We start from the raw sequence: 20104 nt of genomic DNA, 5'->3' as shown, positions 1-20104 counted from the left end.
TAGTTTTGGTGGCTCATCTGTAACACTGCTAACCAAATTGAATCAATGTGTTAACAGCATCTGTTAGTCGGCTCCTTTTGCTCAGTTGGGCGATGTCTGAGATTAATGAGGACATCTGGTTAATGAAAGCAGGCATTAGACTGACATGTTCCCATAACTGTCTCAGCTGTTATTTAGTGAACAATTACTCCGCTAACTTGAGATGGTCATTTCCTCTCCATGGAACGACAACCTTAAAAAATCATAACCCCATAAAGTCATCCATCCCTGCTCTACAATCTTGAATGATGTCTTGTAATTACCTGGCTCTCACCCGTGACTCTCAGGTTACCCTGAACAACTCCCTTCAAGGGAAACACCGAGCTGCAGTCCATCGCTGATCTTAGAGTCATTTCTTCCAGCCTCAAGGTTGAAACAGATATATTCACCCCAACAGGCATAAGGGAGGAAGGTGATGACGGTGCAGTTCGATATGTTAGCACCACCCACTCTCCACACATCACATACAAAGACATTATCACCTTCAGTGGGTGAAGGCTGAAGACGTGTGCTGCAGTAAGGAAGCAGTGAGATCTGAAGGCCACATTATAGCAAAACTGATCATCACTTCAAACTGTAAAGATGCTACCATTTTTCTATTAACTCACAGATTAATGAATCCTTAGATTATGCACTGGATCAGAAAAAAATTAGTTATAAAAAGAATCATCAGAAAAGAATTTCAGAGAAATACACACCTGATCAAAATTTCAAGACCAGCAGGAAAATTGCATAAATTTACATTTTGCACAGTTGGATCTTAAAACATTCTTAGTAGAGCTTCAAATTTAAAAGAAGAAATGAGAGTGAGAACAAAAAAAGCAATTTATTAAAAAAAAATATATATATATATTAACAAAAGTAGGCTGTTCATCAGCTGATGAAGTTTTAGACCACAGCCTTTGGAAGCAAAAATATGCCAAAAGAAAAGTAAAAAAAAAAACAAACAAACATGTAATTTTCAAGTATGCCAATCTTATGACCTTCTGATGGCAAAGGTAAAAAAATCTTTCTCTCTGTGAATGAGGTCGGTTGTTGAGCTGCATAAGCAAGGCCTTTCACAATGTGCCGTCGCTGCTGAGGTTGGACGCAGTAAGACCAACTAAAAAGTCAAGAGGTAGACCAAAAACATTTCACCGTGCTGATCTGGACAATCCAACTGGTTGTCCATCAAGACACGGGGTGATCCTGGATCCAAATTAAAGCCATTACTGGTGTCGACTGCGATCCAACAACCATACGACAATATCTGAGAGAGAAGGGCTTTAAGAACAGAAAACATATTCAAAGACTTCATCTCCTTCAACACCAACAGAGAACCAAATATCGGCTACTAAACGGTGCATAAAAGTTTATTCTCCGATGTGGAAAAAAATTGAACCTTGATGGCCCTGCTGGCTTTCAATGTTACTAGCAGTACAAGCAGATCTCACTGGAGATGTTTTCTACACGTCACAGTGGAAGGGGCGCCATCATGATCTGGGATCCTTCAATGGTGGAGCAACAATGGTTGTGCAGTGGCTCTGTGGAGTTGTTGCAGGGGGCCTCCTTCATGACTGAGGGCCCTGGTCTGTGTGGTAATGACTGGGTTTTTTTAACAGGACAATGCTGCAGCTCACAAAGCATGCCTGACTGAGGACTTCTGCCAGAGGAATCACCTCACTCATTGGGACCATCCTGTGTGTTCCCCTGATCTAAATCACACTGAGAATGTTTGGGGATGATGGTGAGGGAAGTTTGCAAAATTATACATCAGTTCCAGAGAGTGGATGTCCTCTGTGAAGCCATCTTCACCACTTGGAGCAACATTCTGAAATGGAAAATATTCTTGATTTGAAATATTCAAATCAAGCATGTAGAAACGAAGACCTCAGTTTTTGAACAGATCAACAAGAATGGTGAGTCCTTTTTTGAAACTTTTATTTCTCTTTTAGGGGGTTTCTGGGGGTTTTCCAGCTGTGGTCTTAAAGGTCTCATATAATGCAAAAATCACTTTATTAAGTCTTTTGGTGAAATTTGTGGGTCTTTTGCTTTCCTCCCAGGCCACAAAATGTGATATTTAATGACAAAACCTGTATTTAGTAGTGCTTGTGAATGTAAAATCCTGACCTAAAACGAGCTGTTTGGATTTTGAGGATTTGCTGACGTCAGCGATTCCCTTTTTTGACCAATCAGGAGCAAGTCTGACCTGATTGGTCCACCGGAGCAGATACCCCCGAACCCACTCTGGGTTGGAGAGATTTCTCCAGCAGCGGTGAGGGGAATGCCAAAGTTGAAGAGCCATCACTGCTCTGTTTTTGGCTGTAAACAGCCACATAGTTCCACGCACAAGCTTCCCATCTCGGAAGAAGACAAGACTAAGTGTCTAGAGTTCATTTATCAAGGAAATGTGCCAGCTACACTCAGTAAAACTGTGCATGTGTGCTAGTCACTTCACAGCCCACTGCTTTTCCAACTTTGGACAGTACAACAGAGGGCTAGCAAATAGACTGATCCTGAATCCAGGAGCATTACCAACCATCCACCAACAAACCTCAGACCCTGGAGTCTTTAAATGCTGTGTGCTGTGAAGCAGATGTAAGAGCTTTTCTTCAGTGTCCCCCCTGTCTCTGTGTTAGCTTCAGGATGCTAACTTTAGCTGCGGTTAGCGGTGGCTCATTTACATCTGAAGGTCACGCCCACTAAATCAGAGCGTTCTGAACAGAGGGGCTATGAGAGCCTGAAAACAATGCTGCTGTGCTTGATTTATTGGATTTTTGGACCAAAACATGCTACTACCATTTCATGAAGACATCAATGATCCATATTAAACTGCAGAAAAGGAGCATAATATGGGACCTTAAAATTTGATCCACTGATGAACATCCTATTTCAGTTTAACTGTTATTTGCAATAAAATGCTAACTCAGTTTTTTTTCTCACTCCCATTCCTTCTTTTCTGTGAAACTCTACTTAGAACCTTTTTAAGATCCAGCAGTGCAAAATGTAAATTATTGCAATTTTTTTAAACTGGTCTTAAAATTTGAATCAGATGTGTGTAAGAGTTTAAAAATGTGTTATCTTAAGGAGTAAATTTGGTTACCTCAGATTAACTTCACTCTTTTCATGATACCTTCAACAAGAAGAGACAGAAGTGAAGAATAAAAAAACATTGAAACAGATTATCTGAGAGCACAATGAACAGTTAATCCCTCCATGGATTAACGCCACCGCATGTCATATTTACATTTCCTACATTTGAACATTAGTGTCTCTCTCTGTTGAGCTGGTCTTACGATATCAGATGATTCGTTTTTTTGAGCTACCACTCCTCAGACAGTGTGTAAATCGTGTCATTTTCTCAAATCTCTCTCAGTGAAATTAGCATTTGTCAGAAATAAATACAGCAAGAGGTAGTGACCAGGAATCAAACAAGCAACTGCAACATACTTGGTATGTGATGGCACCTAAAGCACAAGGATAAACAACACCCCAAAGCACATTTCAGGAGCTTAACCTTTGGAGATTTTAAAATGTGCTTGTTTCTTTCCTTCACAATCTCTCTTGTTGGATAGAGAGGTTGATGGGCTGACCTGATGGAAGTTTCCCCGAGCTTTATCTGGTTTTAGAACAACCAAAAAAGATCCAGACAGGGTTTATTAAAACATAATGATCGGCTGTTGTAAACGCTGAACAGAAAGAACCAATTTGAAAAAGAGGTGTTGCACAAATTACCACGTACATCTGCGAACATGTAAGTGCTTTAATCAATCACTGCCAGGTATTGATCGGGGCTGAATAGTAATTAGTTGTAGATCAGCTTGCAGCAGCAGAGAAACAGCATCCCACCTTCCTCTAAAGCTACATGATTCACCATTCTTTGAAAGGAGAGGGTGGATGAGGCATGAGCGTAGACCTCCCCCTCCACAGCGGCCTGAGCTTGCTGACCCCTCCTCCCTGTGCCCCAGCTGCCCTGTGGAGGCCTGGATGTTTGAAGACTGTATCCTGGGTTCAGCAGGAGGGATTTGTCAATAAGCTGGCCTCTAGAGGCAGGCAATCTCTCCTCCTCCAGCCTGACAGCCTGCAGGGCTTTGTCTGTCCTTCCCCAGTCCATACATCCCCAGGTTCACTGTGGCTGCTATGACTCATACAGCCGTATCACTCTCAGTGTGAAACAAGAGGAGGCGACACCCGGGAGGTGATATGGTTGAACTTTTCAAAGAATTTTAAATAAATAAAGAATAAAAATGAATAAAGAAATACCCAAATATTTAACTGGAGATAAGATAATCCCACAAGCCTGAGAAACAAATACTTACCTGAGATGATTTAGGTCAAGGCTTTTTCTCTGGGAAATCTAAAATATGTTAACCAGCAGGTCTGTGAGAAAATTACAACAATGTGTCTATTCTACCAGCACATACACAACTCTGTTTGGTCCTCTCTGCTGGAAACATCTCAGAGGCTTTAAAAACTCAACATATGCTGTCAACAAAATACAAAAAGACTTAGTGAGCATCTAGCTTGTGGAAACACTTGAGTATTTAGCTGTTAAAGAATGATTTCATTTGAACTAAAGTCAGTGAAGAATAAACATATAACTAGACACAGAACACAAAGATTTTCTCTAAATGTATTTTTTATTTTACCAGAATATCCCCGTTGAGATCCAAAACCTTTTTTTAAGGGGGTCCTGGCTAAGACAGTAAAAAGTTTTACACATAGAATAAGACACAACAGTAGACATAAAAAGTAATAAAAAAACAGAACAAGTAAACATTAAATCCATCAATAAATTAGCTGCCATCAGAAGAAGAACATGCAAACGCTCATTAGATCAGAGGTCTTCAACAGGGGGTCTGCAGCCCCTAGGGGGTCCCATGATGACCCATGGAGGGACCGCTGGGGTCCGTGACATAAGGCAACTTTTATATTTTCAAATATTTACTCAAAAATATTTCACTTTTTTACTTTATGTAACTCTTCTGGTCAGAAATGAACACACTGAACAACACAGCAGCTCTCTCAAACTGCACACACGTTTGATCAGCATTCACAGTTTCTGGTAACACTTTATAATAACTACACACTATTAAGCATTAGCAAAGCATCAATTTAATTCATTTAATTTCATTTTATTTAGTCATGTCAACACCAAATATTGCAAATAATATTGACATTTCACACAAAATAACGGAATCAAGAGTCGCCTGTGAATAACGACTGAAAGGCATAGGCAGAAGCAGACTGCTTATAAAGGCTACCCATATGTTATCAATTTTGTAGGCTACCAACCTCCGCAAAAAGCAAAGAAACAACAACACAGAAAATTAATCACACTTATAAGCTTCAAAAACCGCTTTACAAACCATTTTCTTAAAAACCAAAGAATGGCACATTTTTAAACTTACGCTGGCATCATCCCAGAATTTAACTCCAATAATGGAGACACATCTCCTTTTCATACCTTTTTTAGCTTTTGTACAGTAGATCTGCAAACACCTCTGAGATTATATGGACTGTCTTGAATTGAAAAGAACCTTTGTTTTGAGTCAGGGAGCATTTTGAATTTGCTGTGAACATAATTTGCATTATTTTATTAAAATAAAAAAAAATTATAACATGAAAATTTAGAAACAATGGCTCCGCGTGAGCATAATATTCAGCTTTATTGATAATATGTAGCTTGTTTTTGCAGTTTTATTATTGAATTTATGGTGGTTTTAAAGGTGGATTCCTACAATTCAGCACAGTAAGACATATAGGGAACTATCGATGAGTGGTAAATCAAATGCAAGGCCTTGGAATTCAACACATTTCTGGATTTATACAGGATTTCAAGTGGTTTTGAGATTTTCCCTATTTTGATAAATATTGAATTCATGTTTTACAAAGCCTACTGGCTCTGTAAGGTTCTGAAAATAGCTTTTTTACTGAACACATTGTGTTTATACCTAGTACTAGGCCCGGTTTAGTATGATACACAATTTTATGTGTAGAGAAGAGGGTCCCTGCTCTGTCTGTCCATCAGTAAGAGGGTCCTTGGTCTGAAAAACATTGAAGACTCCTGCATTAGATGATCCTGGTTTTAGAAAAATCCTAACTAACAAAATTATCCTGTTTTATTTGATCATGTAGCTCAGACCAGGATGAAGGAGCGAAAACACTGAAAGAACTTTGTTCAAAGACAGGGCCAGTTCAGTAGCATACAGAATAATGCTGTAATCAACTACGGATTAAAAAAATGAAAAGGGTTGCTAGGATTTTAATTTTTTAATATTTTTTGTCAGCGGCAAATGGAAAAACAGCTTGTTTATGCAAAGGAAACCCAGCTTCATCCTCAGGTGTTCTGTCAGGATCTGAATGTGATAACTAAAAGATAACTTTTTCATCCAGGTATTTAAAAGTTGGGACGCATTCAGTCACCTAATTTTCCTGTAGTGAAAATCTTACAGTAGTCTTTTATTGTCCTCTTAGACTGAGAGAAGTGCATCATCTCAGTCTCGTTGGTATTTAGAGCCAGCCTTAGTGTTCAAAGATTGAAGGATTAGAAATGAAGGATTGATGAAGCCCCACAGAAATGAAGCTTTACATCTTTGACGTCTTTACAGAAGTTATTCATGGAAAGGACAAAAAGAACAGGGCCCAACATAGATCCTTGAGGGTCACCCTTTTTTATGTTCAAAAAGCAAAAATTATTTTCCTTTGTCTTCTAGTTCCTCTCTTTAAATGGCTGTAAATACTTGGTAGAACATCAACCCAGTAAAAACTGAAATCTTTGTGTTTATGTCTCGTTTCTATTAAAAAACATTGTATTACTGAATATATGCCACATTCACAAGAAAAATATCTAATTTCAAGACATTAAAGACAAAAATAATGCCTGAATCACTTGTAAAGAAAAAAAGTCTGTATTTCCACTCTTTATGCTACATTGAGCTGACCGGCTACCATCTCTTCTTTTTCATCTTCTTTTGTCAGCTCATTTCTTCATCACTGAATCAATTCCTGATTAATTTATGTCCCAAAATGCAGCACTCAGTTCAACTTCTGAATTATTTTGCACTCTTTGTGCTACCTTTGAAACTTTTTGTTAAAAGTGACCTTTGTGTTTTTGAACATGAGCATGAAACAGGAGCAGACTTTAATCTGGGTGTTGAGTTCATTCCTCACTACAGCAGATGTTATTTGATTAATGGCCTTCATAAAAAGCTCTTTAGTGCAATTTTAGAGGTACCAAGTAAATCAAAGTCCTAAGACCCTGAAGATTGATGAAATTAGTGTGAATGTCAGGCCTTTCTGGTGCCACGCCTGTTCAGCAGCAGAGCAAAACAATGATCAACAATTACACAGCAGAACTCTTCCAAAGCTCACATACCTCGGAAACGATGTGAAAACTCTGTACACAGTCTGATGGTGTTTCTGTTTTCACAACATACTAATAATAATCTTTAAGTCAACTCTTCGGGAGCTAATTATCATTGTGACGAAGTCATTTAAATTTTTTGGCACTTGAGGAAACTGAACAAAGAAAGAAGAGGCCCTGATTAAAACCATGAAAAAATCTTGTCTTTCATGTTTTTTGATCTGATCAGGCTTTATCTGAGCTGCATGAAACTCTTACATGAACCTCTCAACTCTGATCCTTGAAACAGAATCATTTAAACCTGCATGTAAAACTATTTTATAGCTTTGAGGTCCTGATTATCAATAATTCCTTTTAGCACACCCGTTACTCTGATCTTACAAGTTTTAATGAGAACTCTCAACAGGAGGATGAGCTCAGCTTTGTGACATTTCTATCCTTGCATTTTTCTGTCTTTGTTCTCTCTCTGAAAACGCTGTGTCATGGTCTGCAGGCTGGATGTTGAATAAAAAGCCCTCGGATGGACTCAGCTGCTCTATTATGGATTAGGCAGCAACAGCACACACCTCTAACACACCCCCAAAGAGAACATTTCAGGGTACAGTGGTACACTGTGAGCTGCAGAGAGACCAGCTGTCTGAAAAATAATGTCTCAGTCTGTGTGTTATCTTTTGTGCTATCTTAAACTCTGTTAAGCTTTCTGCACATGACAGGAACTCATACAAAAGATTAAACTGACAGGAGTAAAGAATATAGCTGTTTTTTTGTCCTATACCCTGATCTTTTATAGTTGTCGAATTTAATCTAAAAGCAGCTCTGTCGATGTAAATTACATGTCTGCTGGAGCTGTGTGAGCACTCGCTCTTGTTATTGACTTATAATGCTGAATGTCAAACTGGATATCATGCTGTGGGTTTGATTCCATTTAACTTTATCATTACTGTTTGTGGTTTCACGCTATAACACAGGATAACTGTAAAGACCCATCCCTGCAGGTTCAACTTGTTTTTTGCAGCCTCTTTCGCCTCCTCCAAAATAATGAGTCCCCTCTGACTGAACTGCACTTCTCAAACAAGGCTGCATCTCTGAAGAGGTTAACAGAGAGGCGCTCTGTTAAAGATGCAACATCATTATTAAATTTAGCAGATAAACATGTTCATAACTTACAGAAGTGATGAACAATTTTTTTTCCAAAAATGCTGCATTTTCAGTTAGTTGAAAAAAAGATGAGATCATTTTTAAATTTCTGAGATTTTTCCCTGGTGAAAAAACTGGAGCTATTCCAGCAGAGATCCCTGCCTGTATCTGTAGGCTGACTTCTGACAGAATACTTAAAGAACCGAACAGACTAAATCTTCCCTGAAATATTCCAGGGTGGTTTGAATTTCTGAGAGGCATTTTCATCTTCACCAGAATCATCCTTAAAGTAGTGCTTTGTGCCTGCAGTGCATCGTCTGCTGCATTGATGGCAGAGTGCAGAAATTCAGTTCTGCTGCTGATGATGCAGGTATCAGTTTCGTGGTGCACCTTTCTCCTTGTCTGGTTTTCAATGCATCCATCTAAATCTAAAAATACCATCTTTTAATAATCTATGAGACGTTTCAATGTATTAATGATGAGTTATAATAATCTGATTAACCAGTAGGGAAGTAATAAATCACACTTCAGCACACTGAGGATAGAATGAGGTTTCAGCTTTAACTGTCCCTTGAGCTGTCTCTGTTATGTGTTATTTTCTGGCAGTGAAAGCCTTTGATACCTGACACTGTTCGGCAGGGTCAGCACTGATACCTGAAAAAAAAGTAAATTAACAGCATACAAGTCTGGAAAACTAACTGTTTTATAGGTTTAGCTTTAATTTTTTTTGTAAATTTTTAATGTTGTGAAATTGCTGAATTGATGATGTGCAAATAGGCTTGATAAGTCATAAGTGGAAGTTGTTGGGATACTGTTCTGGTCATTTTTGCAGTAGGTATAATAAATAGTACATACTGTAAAAAAAAATCAATTATTTACTTGTTTTCCAGTAAGACTGAAAGTCTTTTAACGTCCTTTTTAAGCTGTGATGTGTGTTGTTAAAATGTAATGTATTTGTAAGTGTCAACGCTTTTCTAAAACATCTGTGGACCTAAGAACAAATAACCTTCTTGACTCGATAAAATCAATTAAACCCTGCTTTAGCCATCTATTTTTACCCTTATAAATACTTGAAATGATGAAAATGTGTAAAGAATTACAGTTACCCTTCCCAACCATTTTATTTTTTTCTAACAGCACAGTGCTAACAGGTTTAGTACCTCCAGTACCACTTCATCTACGATCAGAAAAACTCAGTCAGAGGTCGAGAATCCTGCTGAGATCTTTCTGTGTTCAGAGAGAGACATTTCCTCCAGTCTGTCTGTCTGTCTGTCTGCATGTCTGGCTCTGCCCTCTCTGTCTCTGCTATTATTAGCACAGAGAAAAAAACAGAGCTGGTTTGGTTAACAGGGGGAGCACTACGTCACACACAGGGCCTAGCTTCAAATGATTCAGCACTTTGTACCAGGCTAAGAGACAGACTGGATTGATAACCCAGTACCAAGCTCACTGTTTGTCTGTTTTTCTCATTTAACTACTTGTCAACTATTTATTCTCAGCTGTTTTAGCCACATCCAAATTTTGATTGTGTCTTCTGCAGCTCTTTATTTTGAATATAATAAATGCCACCCTTCATCTTTTCCATCTGTTACTGCCACCTTATAGAATTGGCTGGCTGTTTTCTGTACATGTGCCCCTCTTCAGACCTCTTTGTCTGTCTGAACAAAAGCCAACACTGCCTCTCTGCCAGCAGTAATTCCCCAAGGCAGCTAAAGCTCAGCAGGATGCTAGCAACAGATTCCAAGGCAACCGCAGCAGAAATTAACACTTCGCTTACAGGTACAAAGAACAGAATATGCATTAGCATCTGCCATGGATGTCTGGTAGAATGCTGCTAATGATACATGCACAAATTGATGCTTATCTGTAAACATGCCAAATATTCGAATAAGCTTATTGTTCCGTAGGCTATCACTGTTATTCCTTTTTTTTGGTGGAGTTTTTCCTGTTTGATCATGAACCAGACTCAAATTCAAAAAAAAATCTGCTTCTGTCTCCATTTTTTACTCCATATTGAGACTAATGTTGAGGACATATTTTAGAATTAAGTCTATTAAATGGATCCAGATTTCCCCTCAGGCTGAAACAATTTCAGCCTCCACAGGCTGCTCCATCATGTAATCAGCAGCATTGTGTGTTTTCAAGACTTCACCATTTAAAAAGAATCTCACTTTCTGATGAAACATATAACACAAGAAGAACCTTGGACAAAGATTAGATTTATTTTTCCCAGGTCAGGACAAAGCTTCTTCCCACTACTTTTGATATGTGTTCATGGGACATTTGTCTTGGTTCATGATTTGATGCCTGTCAGGCTGAAGACCCAGTCCAGGTAAGAGGAATGGCTTTGATCCAGAGATGCTGACAAGAAAGAGAAATTTATAGCCGTGATCTCCTCCCACCGCACCCTGATTCTAATTTCCACCACCATCAGAGCCCTGCACAGACACTTATTACCAGACAGAACATAAAACATGCGCCTCTGTCAACACAGTCCCTTATTCTCCTCCAAGAGATAGGAAAGGTAGTTACAGATATTTACTAAGCTCTTAAACCCAGCCAATCCTCACAAAGTTACTGTGCATTCAAACTCAGTTAAAAGGAACATTTTTATGTTTTTATATGGGGTCTCAAAATGAGAGATGTCATATTTCCTCAAACAGTACATTCTGTACCCTTCAGCCACACAAGGTACCAGGCCTTTATTTTAACAAGACTTATTATATAAGAGGCAGGCTTGTCTCTGTTTTTCTCTCTGTTTGATCATTATACTTACTGAGGATTTAGCAAAAGACCTTGTTTTAATCCACATTAGTTTTTTTTCTTTTGTTGAAAGAGTTAAACTGACTTTACAAACAACACTTTTATTATCTGATTTTCGTTAAATACTCAGCTGTCTTTTATGTGTTTGTGTAACACGTTATATTTATTTATGATAATTTTTGGTTCTTTCAGACAAGTTTGGATTTATAATGAGATTTCCACCTTAAAAAAAATGGTGAAACTTAGAGGGTGAAGATGTGAGAAACTGATTTAAAAAATGTGCTCACCCAAACCAGTTATGATCCAGTTTGTGCAGAGTATCATTATTTCCTTCCTAAAGCATAAAAACAACAGTTTTACCAGACTCACTGAGTGTTCAAACACCAAACAATAGTTTTATGATGACACTCTTGAGAAATCACTGAAGTGCAATGTATGCTGATTGGAACTGAAGCCCTAACGTCCTCCAACAGCTCTTAGCCATCTTGCAGTTTTCAAAATTAATCCTAGTTTCCTATAGGAGGAGAGATCTTATACAGCCACACCTGGCAACAGTCAATTTGTCTTTCATTTGTTTTAATAGCCTCAGAGCCTTGGGTGTATTTAATGGCCATAAAGAAGGGGCAGCGGGGCTCGTGGTGGGGCTTAAAATAGAAAGTTGAAGCACTCCTCAAGTTTGAACACAGCGAGGGCGGGCTGTTGTATAACATGGCTTTTACGATGGCATCTCACTGGAGGGTTCTCACCACACCTTCTACTCAGCAGCATTGCAGGGGTATAAATCTTTGAAGACCTGCAGCCTGCGTCACACATGCACCCACGACTGAGCCTGTCCCACCCAGCTGGTGGGCAGGGCAGAGATGGGCTAATCAGAGGTAACCCAGGAGGTCCAAGGTCCTGAGGTCTAGGACTGTACGTGTATTTAAGTATGTGTGTAAGTGTTCGGAGCAGGAGTGGGAGTGCAAAGATCACCACACTGTACAGGAGCAGGTAATCCATCACATCTTGTTCATACACATTTGCACTGTGACCCTGAGGAGCACAACATACCCAGACATGAAGGTCAAGGTGACATTGCTTCATTCTGGTCTGTGTTAGTGTAAAGCAATACTTCCTCAGATAAATCAAAGCAAGAAATGATTTCTCCAAGCCAGATCACATCACATCATGACATGGGCACTTAACATTGACCCTGGCAGGTTTATATGGAAATATATATATTTAATCTGTCACAGAGATTTGGTTAAAATTGATGTTTATGTAGAGGTAGCACAACACAGGAATGCTTAGTTAGAAGTTCAACCTATAGTAGTGTAACTGTAATCATGCAGAAGCATTGGCATTAAAATATGTATAAACTGCCACAAGTTAAAGCACACAGAACTCAGAATGCCCAAGTGCAGTATAACTTTATTTTCATGATTAAGTTTTTTTTATTTTTTTTTATTTTGTGAATTTTATCTGACCAGGCAGCTGGTCTTGAATTACTTTACATTAGGGCTGCATATGGCAAAATCCAATATCTAGATACACAATATATATTTCGATATTCTGATTTCTCCTCTAAAACACTATATTAATGTTAAATCCAACCCTTTGATGCATAAAATGACATCAGTATAACGATTCAAGCAGACCATTTGGTTGGATTTTTTTTTAATTTAAATGCAAAAAGGGGGAAATCTCAATCACCAAAGAGATTTACGATCTGTCTGAAAACATTTAGGTTGCTGTTTGTACTCAATGATTGCGATATAGTCATTTTATACAGCTCACCTGCGAAAACCCGCAATACATCGAGTACATTTGATATATCCCTAGCCCTACTTTACATACTGCTACAAAGCCTTTGAAGAAACTCCATGACATCAATAGAGCTTTTTTTATAGCATATAGAATAACATCAAAGTTGATCTGATGTTTAAATTTTGCTAAAAATGATTAAAGTTGAAAAATAATTTGAGCCTATAAAGACACACTAGAGGATATTTTTGCCCTGTAAGGTGGTACACACGAAATACGATGTATTTGTGGGATGAAACCCTTTAAAAATAAGCATGGTAAGAACATTTTGAAATAAGTAAACGTACCATCATATTGCAGGTGAAATGCTGCAGTGAATACATTTAATGTACTGAACCACTCAGAATGTGAAGCGAATGTTATGGATTAAAAATAATAATAATAACACAATGAAATCATGTGCAGCTTCATTAATGTCAAGTCTTTATTGATATGGTGTCATACAGCAATGCATAAGAAGTATTAGCAGTAAAGAGAAGAGCATGTCACCTACATTCAGTCCCTACGCTTTCGTTAATCATGTTAAATCTAATAAACGCTAATAGAGAGAAAAATGACTTAATGCCCCACAGGACAGAATCATACACATCACACACATGGCCAGATAAAAGCTGCTGGTGTTTTAAGGCATTTTACTTCCTACAGTTTTTGCTCTATGGCTGAATCTTGACTGTTGATTTTTGGATTAGTGGCATCATGTATTGCCAGAAAACTCTTTTCTTTGTATGAAGTAGTGTTGGATGTGCACTTGGAAAGGTTTGGCAGTGCTGCAGAAGTTGTAGTGACATTAATTCCTCAGACATCAAGTCTAAGTTGAACTATTTTGGCTTACAGTGTTAAGACAAAAGCTTGACATTTGCAAACATGAACCATTCATCCATTGTTATATCTGTATACTATAAAATGCAGCTTGTATTTGTAAGTTCTTACCATCTGAATTTTGTGTCTGCTTCACTCTGAAATCAGTGATTCATTTAGCAAAATGCCCAGCTTTCAGTTTCGCTGCCTTAAACATGATGACAGGCCGCTGTGTAGAGCTACAAACACACTTACTACAGTACTAAGATGCTTTCTCAAGCCTCAGGTAAAACAACAAGAACTCTATCCAGAACAGTCTGTGTTACAATCAGTACTTTTCTTGTTTCAGTGTGAGAGCAGATTGTCGGGGCGAGGGTCGCCTCCACTAGCAGCAGGAGAAGAAGAAAGCTGTGTTAGAGTTGGCAGTGCAGAAAAAGAACTATCAGTTTCATATATTGAAGGATATCTAGAGGTGAGGTCATACTACAACAGACGTTTGATCCAGTCATGGCCACAGTAACAGAGAAAGAGGTCAAGTGGTTTCTAACACATCTGCCAGGCTCTGACTGACTGTGTGGTGTTTGGTGCGGATTGATGGTGTTGGTTTTCCTCTGGCAGGTGATATGATATGGATTCTGGGGCTCGAATGTGTGTTATGCATCATCAGTAGCACATGGGGATGGTGTCCTACACACATACAACTTTTCTAACAAAACAAATCATACAGACCTGTGTACAATTGTGCTAAAGCATTTTCAGTCTCAACAACTGGAATATTTCTAGAGCTGTTACTTTTTTTTTATCATTGCTGCATTTGAATTATTTTTCCTTCACTCTTCGCCTATACTTTTCCCTGTATCCCTTATTGTCCTTAGTCTCAAATCATTACCTAATAGGTAGTTGTCACATTCTCATATTAGTGCTTAGGCCCTCACCCCTTGCATGTTCACTGCAGAGATCTAAAGGCTACGTACTTCACACCCTACATTACCATTTATAACAGTAGTCTAAACTCAGGCCTACAGGCTAACAAGCACTCTATCACAGTTATAAATAAGCATGGTGCATGATGACGCTCAGCATGGTTTAAAAGGTCGGAGTGAGCCGACATTCAAGCCCGAACAAACAACAAATTTGTGTTGACTTAGCGATGGATGTATTCCGTGCAAGCATGACATCTACATACACCATGCATATTACACTTCATTAATACATTAGTTCTCCTTTGTTTCAAATCTTGTTTAAAATAGCTACAGTTGTGGGAAGTTCAGAAAGAGTTGGTGCTTGATTGGTTTTAGCTTCTCCTGAGCTGTCATGCAGTGCTGACCAGGCTTCAGCTACCGTCAATCAGAAAAATTGTGCATGAAGAGATTCAAGAAGTTTGTTAATTAACTTGTTTTTAGTAATGTTGCTTGAATTACTGCCTCTGAAAAGTAACTCTTTTTTCAACCTTGGCAGGCTTCCCTCAACTGTATACTGTGTGCTTCCTCACTTCGCTGTCATCATCATCATCATCATCAGAAATAATTTCTGTTTGTTTTGTGCAAGATACCTAAAAGCAGCTTTTCAATCTTTTGTCCTTTGAATGCATCAGCATGCTCTCAATGGAAAGTGTTGAGAGAACCTCACAGCTTGTGGTGGCGGTGAATATCCAGAGGTCGTCTACCGTGTGTCTGAGTATCACTTAATGGTGTAACAGTTTTCCAAAGTGTGAAGAACCAGTTGACTATAATATATCACTCCTGTAGGAGATGCTACCTCAGTGCTATTGTCAGATGTTGAGATTGTGATGGAGAGAGAGCAGATGTTTTGTGCTGTTGTACTGAGTGATGGTTACTTTAGTTATGATGGATTTCCTTTGGGAGACGTGGGGGCAAAGGGGAAGGGGGGTAAACTTATGTACCACAAACATCTGAATCCTGCACTCAATTGACCTGTGGGTACACAGAACAAGAGTTATCAAAGAAACCAAAATGATCCTTCTGTACTTGTAATAAGGAGGCAATTTTTCAGAGATCCCACAGGTGCTTTGAGTAAAGGCTCAGGGTTTGTTTTACAACAGGGAGAAGAAGGTCTGGGTTTGTGGGGTTAGGGAAAGCTTCAGGGGTGAAAAACAGGCTTACAACAGGCTCTTAGTTTTTCTGATTGGTGGGGATGTCGCTGGGGTCCTTCTCTGTCTTCTTGGTGGTGATCACTGTCTCCTCGTACACTTCACGCTGGGAGATCTTGGTACCAGACTTGCTTTGCTGCTGATCCTCATCCTTCTTGGAGCCCTTGCCAGAGGTGGTATAGATACGGGTCTGGTAGTTGTAGCTCTGCCCCATACTTGCACTCATGGAGGGGCCGGGGAAGGTGATCCCTGTCCCAATACGGGTCTCCTCCCCTTCAAGCAGTTTCCTACAGAAAAAAAAGGTGAGTTGAGAAAGTGTGCATAAGTGCTCATCGTTTTTACTGCCAAAAATTGTGGTGTTTTTAAATCACATCTTTGACCTCAGTGTAACCCAGCAGAATATAAATTAGGTTATCATAAATGACAGAGTGTGATCAGTTTTTAGAGGAGAGTATACCTGTAAGCTGCGATTTCAATATCTAGAGCCATCTTGACATTCAGCAGATCCTGGTACTCCCTCAGGTGACGAGCCATCTCACTCTTAGTAGTCCTCAGCTCATTCTCCAGCTCTGCCATGCTGTCCTAAAGAAGAGAATAACATACAGGAAAAAGTGAGTCATATATAACTTTATTCTCCCAAAGAATTAAACGAATTAGTCTGTGACCCAGTTGTTGCAGAGGACCAATCACGCTGCCTGAACAAAGACTCCTGAAAAGACGCTTTCGTTAACAAGTAAATCATCAAGATGCTGGAGTCTAATGTTACAAAATATGTTGAGATGTTCGTTTAGAATCGATATTCTCCACAAAAAGTGCCAGATTAAACACAGCAGCGGGTTAAAAGGGCTGATTTCCAGCGTTTTCTCAAAGTGGGCGTTGTCTGATGCTGCTGTTGAGCGCGCGCTCCCAGGGGAGAGAGTTTCAGCACCACGGACAGAGCCCCACCGACAGCAGCTGCATGTGAAATCATTACACGCTAACAATAACAGTCATAATACAACATGTTCCATTACATGCATATAAACTGTCTTTGTACTGTGACTCACTTCTTTTCTCTGAACATTTCATAAAGTCTGTAGTTTTCATTACCTGGTAGTTTCCTATCTCCACGCTGTGCCTGTCCTCCATCTCTCGCAGCTGCTTTTCTAGAGACTCGTTGGTTCCCCTCAGACTCTCTATCTCGATAGTCTTGGACTGCAGCTGCCTCCTGAACTCGTTCATTTCCTCCCTGCTGGCGCGGATGGCCTCGTTGCTACGGTTGGCCTGCTCGGAGAGGTCGGCGAACTTTGTCTTGTACCACTCCTCGGCGGACTGCAGGTTCTTGGACGCCATGGACTCGTACTGGCCACGGATCTCTTTGAGAGCAGAGGTGAGATCCGGCTTGGCCACCTCCATCTCAACAGACACCTGCGCGGCCTGGATCATGTCCATCAGCTCGGCCACCTCCTCCTCGTGGACCTTCCTGAGGAAGTTGATCTCGTCCAGCAGAGATTCAACCTTCTTCTCCAGGTCAAGGCGCACCATGGTGGCATCATCCACGTCTTTCTTGAAAGCCTTGAGGGTGGCCTCCGCCTCCTCCCGAGCATGGAACTCCTCTTCGTACTTTCCCCTGAGTTTCTGCAGGTCGTCGTCGATGCTATCCCTCTCGATCATGAGCTGGGACTTCTCTCCGTTCAGCTCCTCCAGCTGGGAGCGCAGTTCACGGATCTCTTGCTGGTAAAGCTCAGCCAGGCGGGACGGTTCGGTCTGGCGCTGGCGCAGCGCAGTCAACTCCGTCTCCAGCACTTTGTTGCTCTGCTCCAAGTTGCGCACTTTCTCGATGAACATTGCAAAGCGGTCATTGAGCCCCTGCATTTGTTCCTTCTCATTGGTGCGGATGATTTTGAACTCATTGTTGAGGACGCTGCTTTGGGTCAGGTCGAAGGTCTCCAGCGGCATTGACGAAGAGTAGGAGCGGGCAGACTTTCTGTTGTACGAGCCCAGGGAGGTTCCGCTGCTCCTAGTTGCAGAGGAGGTCCGGTAACCCCCGCGGGAGGACATGCCCCCCACACTCCGGGATGGAGAGGATGCATAACGAGGAGAATCCCCGAAAATCTTCCGGTAGGAAGAGGAGGAAAAGACTTCAGATCCGTAGCTCATGTTGGCTGGTATGGAGACAGAGCAGCGCAGTGGGCGCGCCTCCTTTATATAGGGGGAGCAACCCAATCACTAATTAATGCCTGCTGGTTGCATCCAGACTCATCACGTCAGGTCGCTCCATCCAGAGAATATGCGAGTGGAAGCAAATGAGCCAATTTTACATCATATGAAACTCTTGAGTTCATTTTCAGTATACACTTCACTGGGAATAGTCTTAATGTGCGCAGATGATGCTCTTCTTTGTGTGGGGTACATGGAGCTCTTGGCGCAGTGCTCATGCGTCAATGTTTGACCGCTTGTGACACTTAAACAATAAAATTATGTTAAACATTTGTGTTGAATTTTGTCATAAACGTGGCATAGACAAAACAAAAAGTTTAAAGGTCTAAGAAGGGACTAAAACGGTATATTGTGTCCTAATTCGGAGTTCAAAACAGTTGTACAAGTGCAAAGTAGCACTTTCCAGGCAGCGATGACGGTGCAGTAAACTTTAGTCAACTATTTTACTAAAACAATGTTGTTCTAAGACTTTGATTTATTGCATGTTTGGAAGTAGCTGGCAAGTAGTAACTGTTTTACCGTAGTTACTTTTTCCACCAAACATTCCTCATTATTCCCAAAAAACATGAGCTTCAAATATTGGATTTGTCCACCTGCTGAAAAAAAAAAGATTTTTAGTGGACAATTTAATATTCTTTTAATTCGTTGAAAGATAGTCAAGAGATATGTATGCCCTATGTTTGTCTATGAGTTTCAGGTCCAGAGACATAGAGTTTAACTTTAAGGAAGAATATGGTAGATGGTTATTTGTTGTTGTTGGTATGGGAAATAATAAGTTTTGTTCAATGTCTCTTGTCAGAGCTTTGCTTACACAGATATTTGCTGCCCCCTGTTGGCAATTTGCTGCACACAGCGAAAAAACAGGTAAAGATGAAGGATGTGATTCCTAATCCACGTTGTATATTTTATATTTTCTGACTTTGGATGTCAGGTGGGTTTATAGAATTTAAAGAATTGTGAAATTATTGATGAGTGATATCAGTTTTTGTTAAAGAAGTTGGCAGATCACTGTTGAACCAAGCCACACTTGCAGCACCATGGAGCTCTGGCACAGATTTCTCCCCTTACTCTCAAAATGTGTATTGATCAAATGAAAAAAAAAAACCCACCGTTCGTTGTAAAACAATTACATGTTGCCCTGAAAAAAGAACAAAAGAAGAATCTCACTGTTCAGTGCAAAGATAGATAATACAATGTAAGGAAAACTTCCATGAAAACACAACGTGCAGGCACCCCTGCTCAACACACAGTCGACTGCAGAAAACTATAATTTGCCTAACTTCTTGTTAAGGGAACTGATAACACTTGTGCATCCCTTTAAAAAGAAAACTATTAAAAAAAACACACAAGTAATATCTTCTTGGTCCTGTTGTTACTCTCAGGATCAATCTCTCTTTCTTCTCAAAAAAAGTCAAACTTAATTTAATCATCAATTCAATCAACAATCAACAACCAAGTAAGCACCACAAATCTTTTCCCTTTTACCCAAACCCTTACCTACGGTGGCCCTGAAGGGCAATGGAAATAAATATTTCAAAAGCGCAAAATAAATTTCAGAAGCATTAATACATGTCACAAACCACAAATATATTTAAAAAAAGACAAATACATTTCACAGAATGCAAATAAAAATCACAGGTCACAAATTAAAAGTAACCAATCCCTAAATAAATTTCACGAAATCACGAAATCACGAAATCGGAAAGGGTAGGACCAGCACCGTCGAGTAAAACCATGATACTTGTCTCTGACTGGACAAACCCATACAGTGGTAAGTGGATGGATAAACCAGATACCTGGGTGCAAAAGGGTCCCGCGTGGATTCAGTTCCTGGAGCAGTCTCATTACGGTCTCCCTTTAGACATGGAGACCATGCTTCATCTTGAGCGTCAGCCACATTTTTTGATGCC

General features: G+C 39.9%; 1 protein-coding gene across 1 annotated transcript; it reads right to left on the bottom strand.

Annotated features, from left to right (window-relative positions):
- Nucleotides 1-13485: 13485 nt before the first annotated feature.
- inab (internexin neuronal intermediate filament protein, alpha b) lies at nucleotides 13486-18352 on the bottom strand. Its single transcript, XM_074665529.1, has 3 exons — nucleotides 17085-18352; nucleotides 16453-16577; nucleotides 13486-16282 (listed from the first exon to the last, which is right to left on the bottom strand). Exons 1-3 carry the CDS (start codon nucleotides 18132-18134, stop codon nucleotides 16018-16020), a joined length of 1440 nt encoding a protein of 479 aa, XP_074521630.1. The 5' UTR covers nucleotides 18135-18352; the 3' UTR covers nucleotides 13486-16017.
- Between the last annotated feature and the right edge of the window lie 1752 nt (nucleotides 18353-20104).

Source organism: Halichoeres trimaculatus, unplaced genomic scaffold, assembly GCF_033239565.1.
Source record: "Halichoeres trimaculatus isolate MK-OKI-2021-1 unplaced genomic scaffold, fHalTri1.1 fHalTri1_scaffold_2, whole genome shotgun sequence".
Classification (NCBI taxonomy): Eukaryota; Metazoa; Chordata; class Actinopteri; order Labriformes; family Labridae; genus Halichoeres; species Halichoeres trimaculatus.
This window is presented reverse-complemented; position numbering and strand designations above follow the sequence as displayed.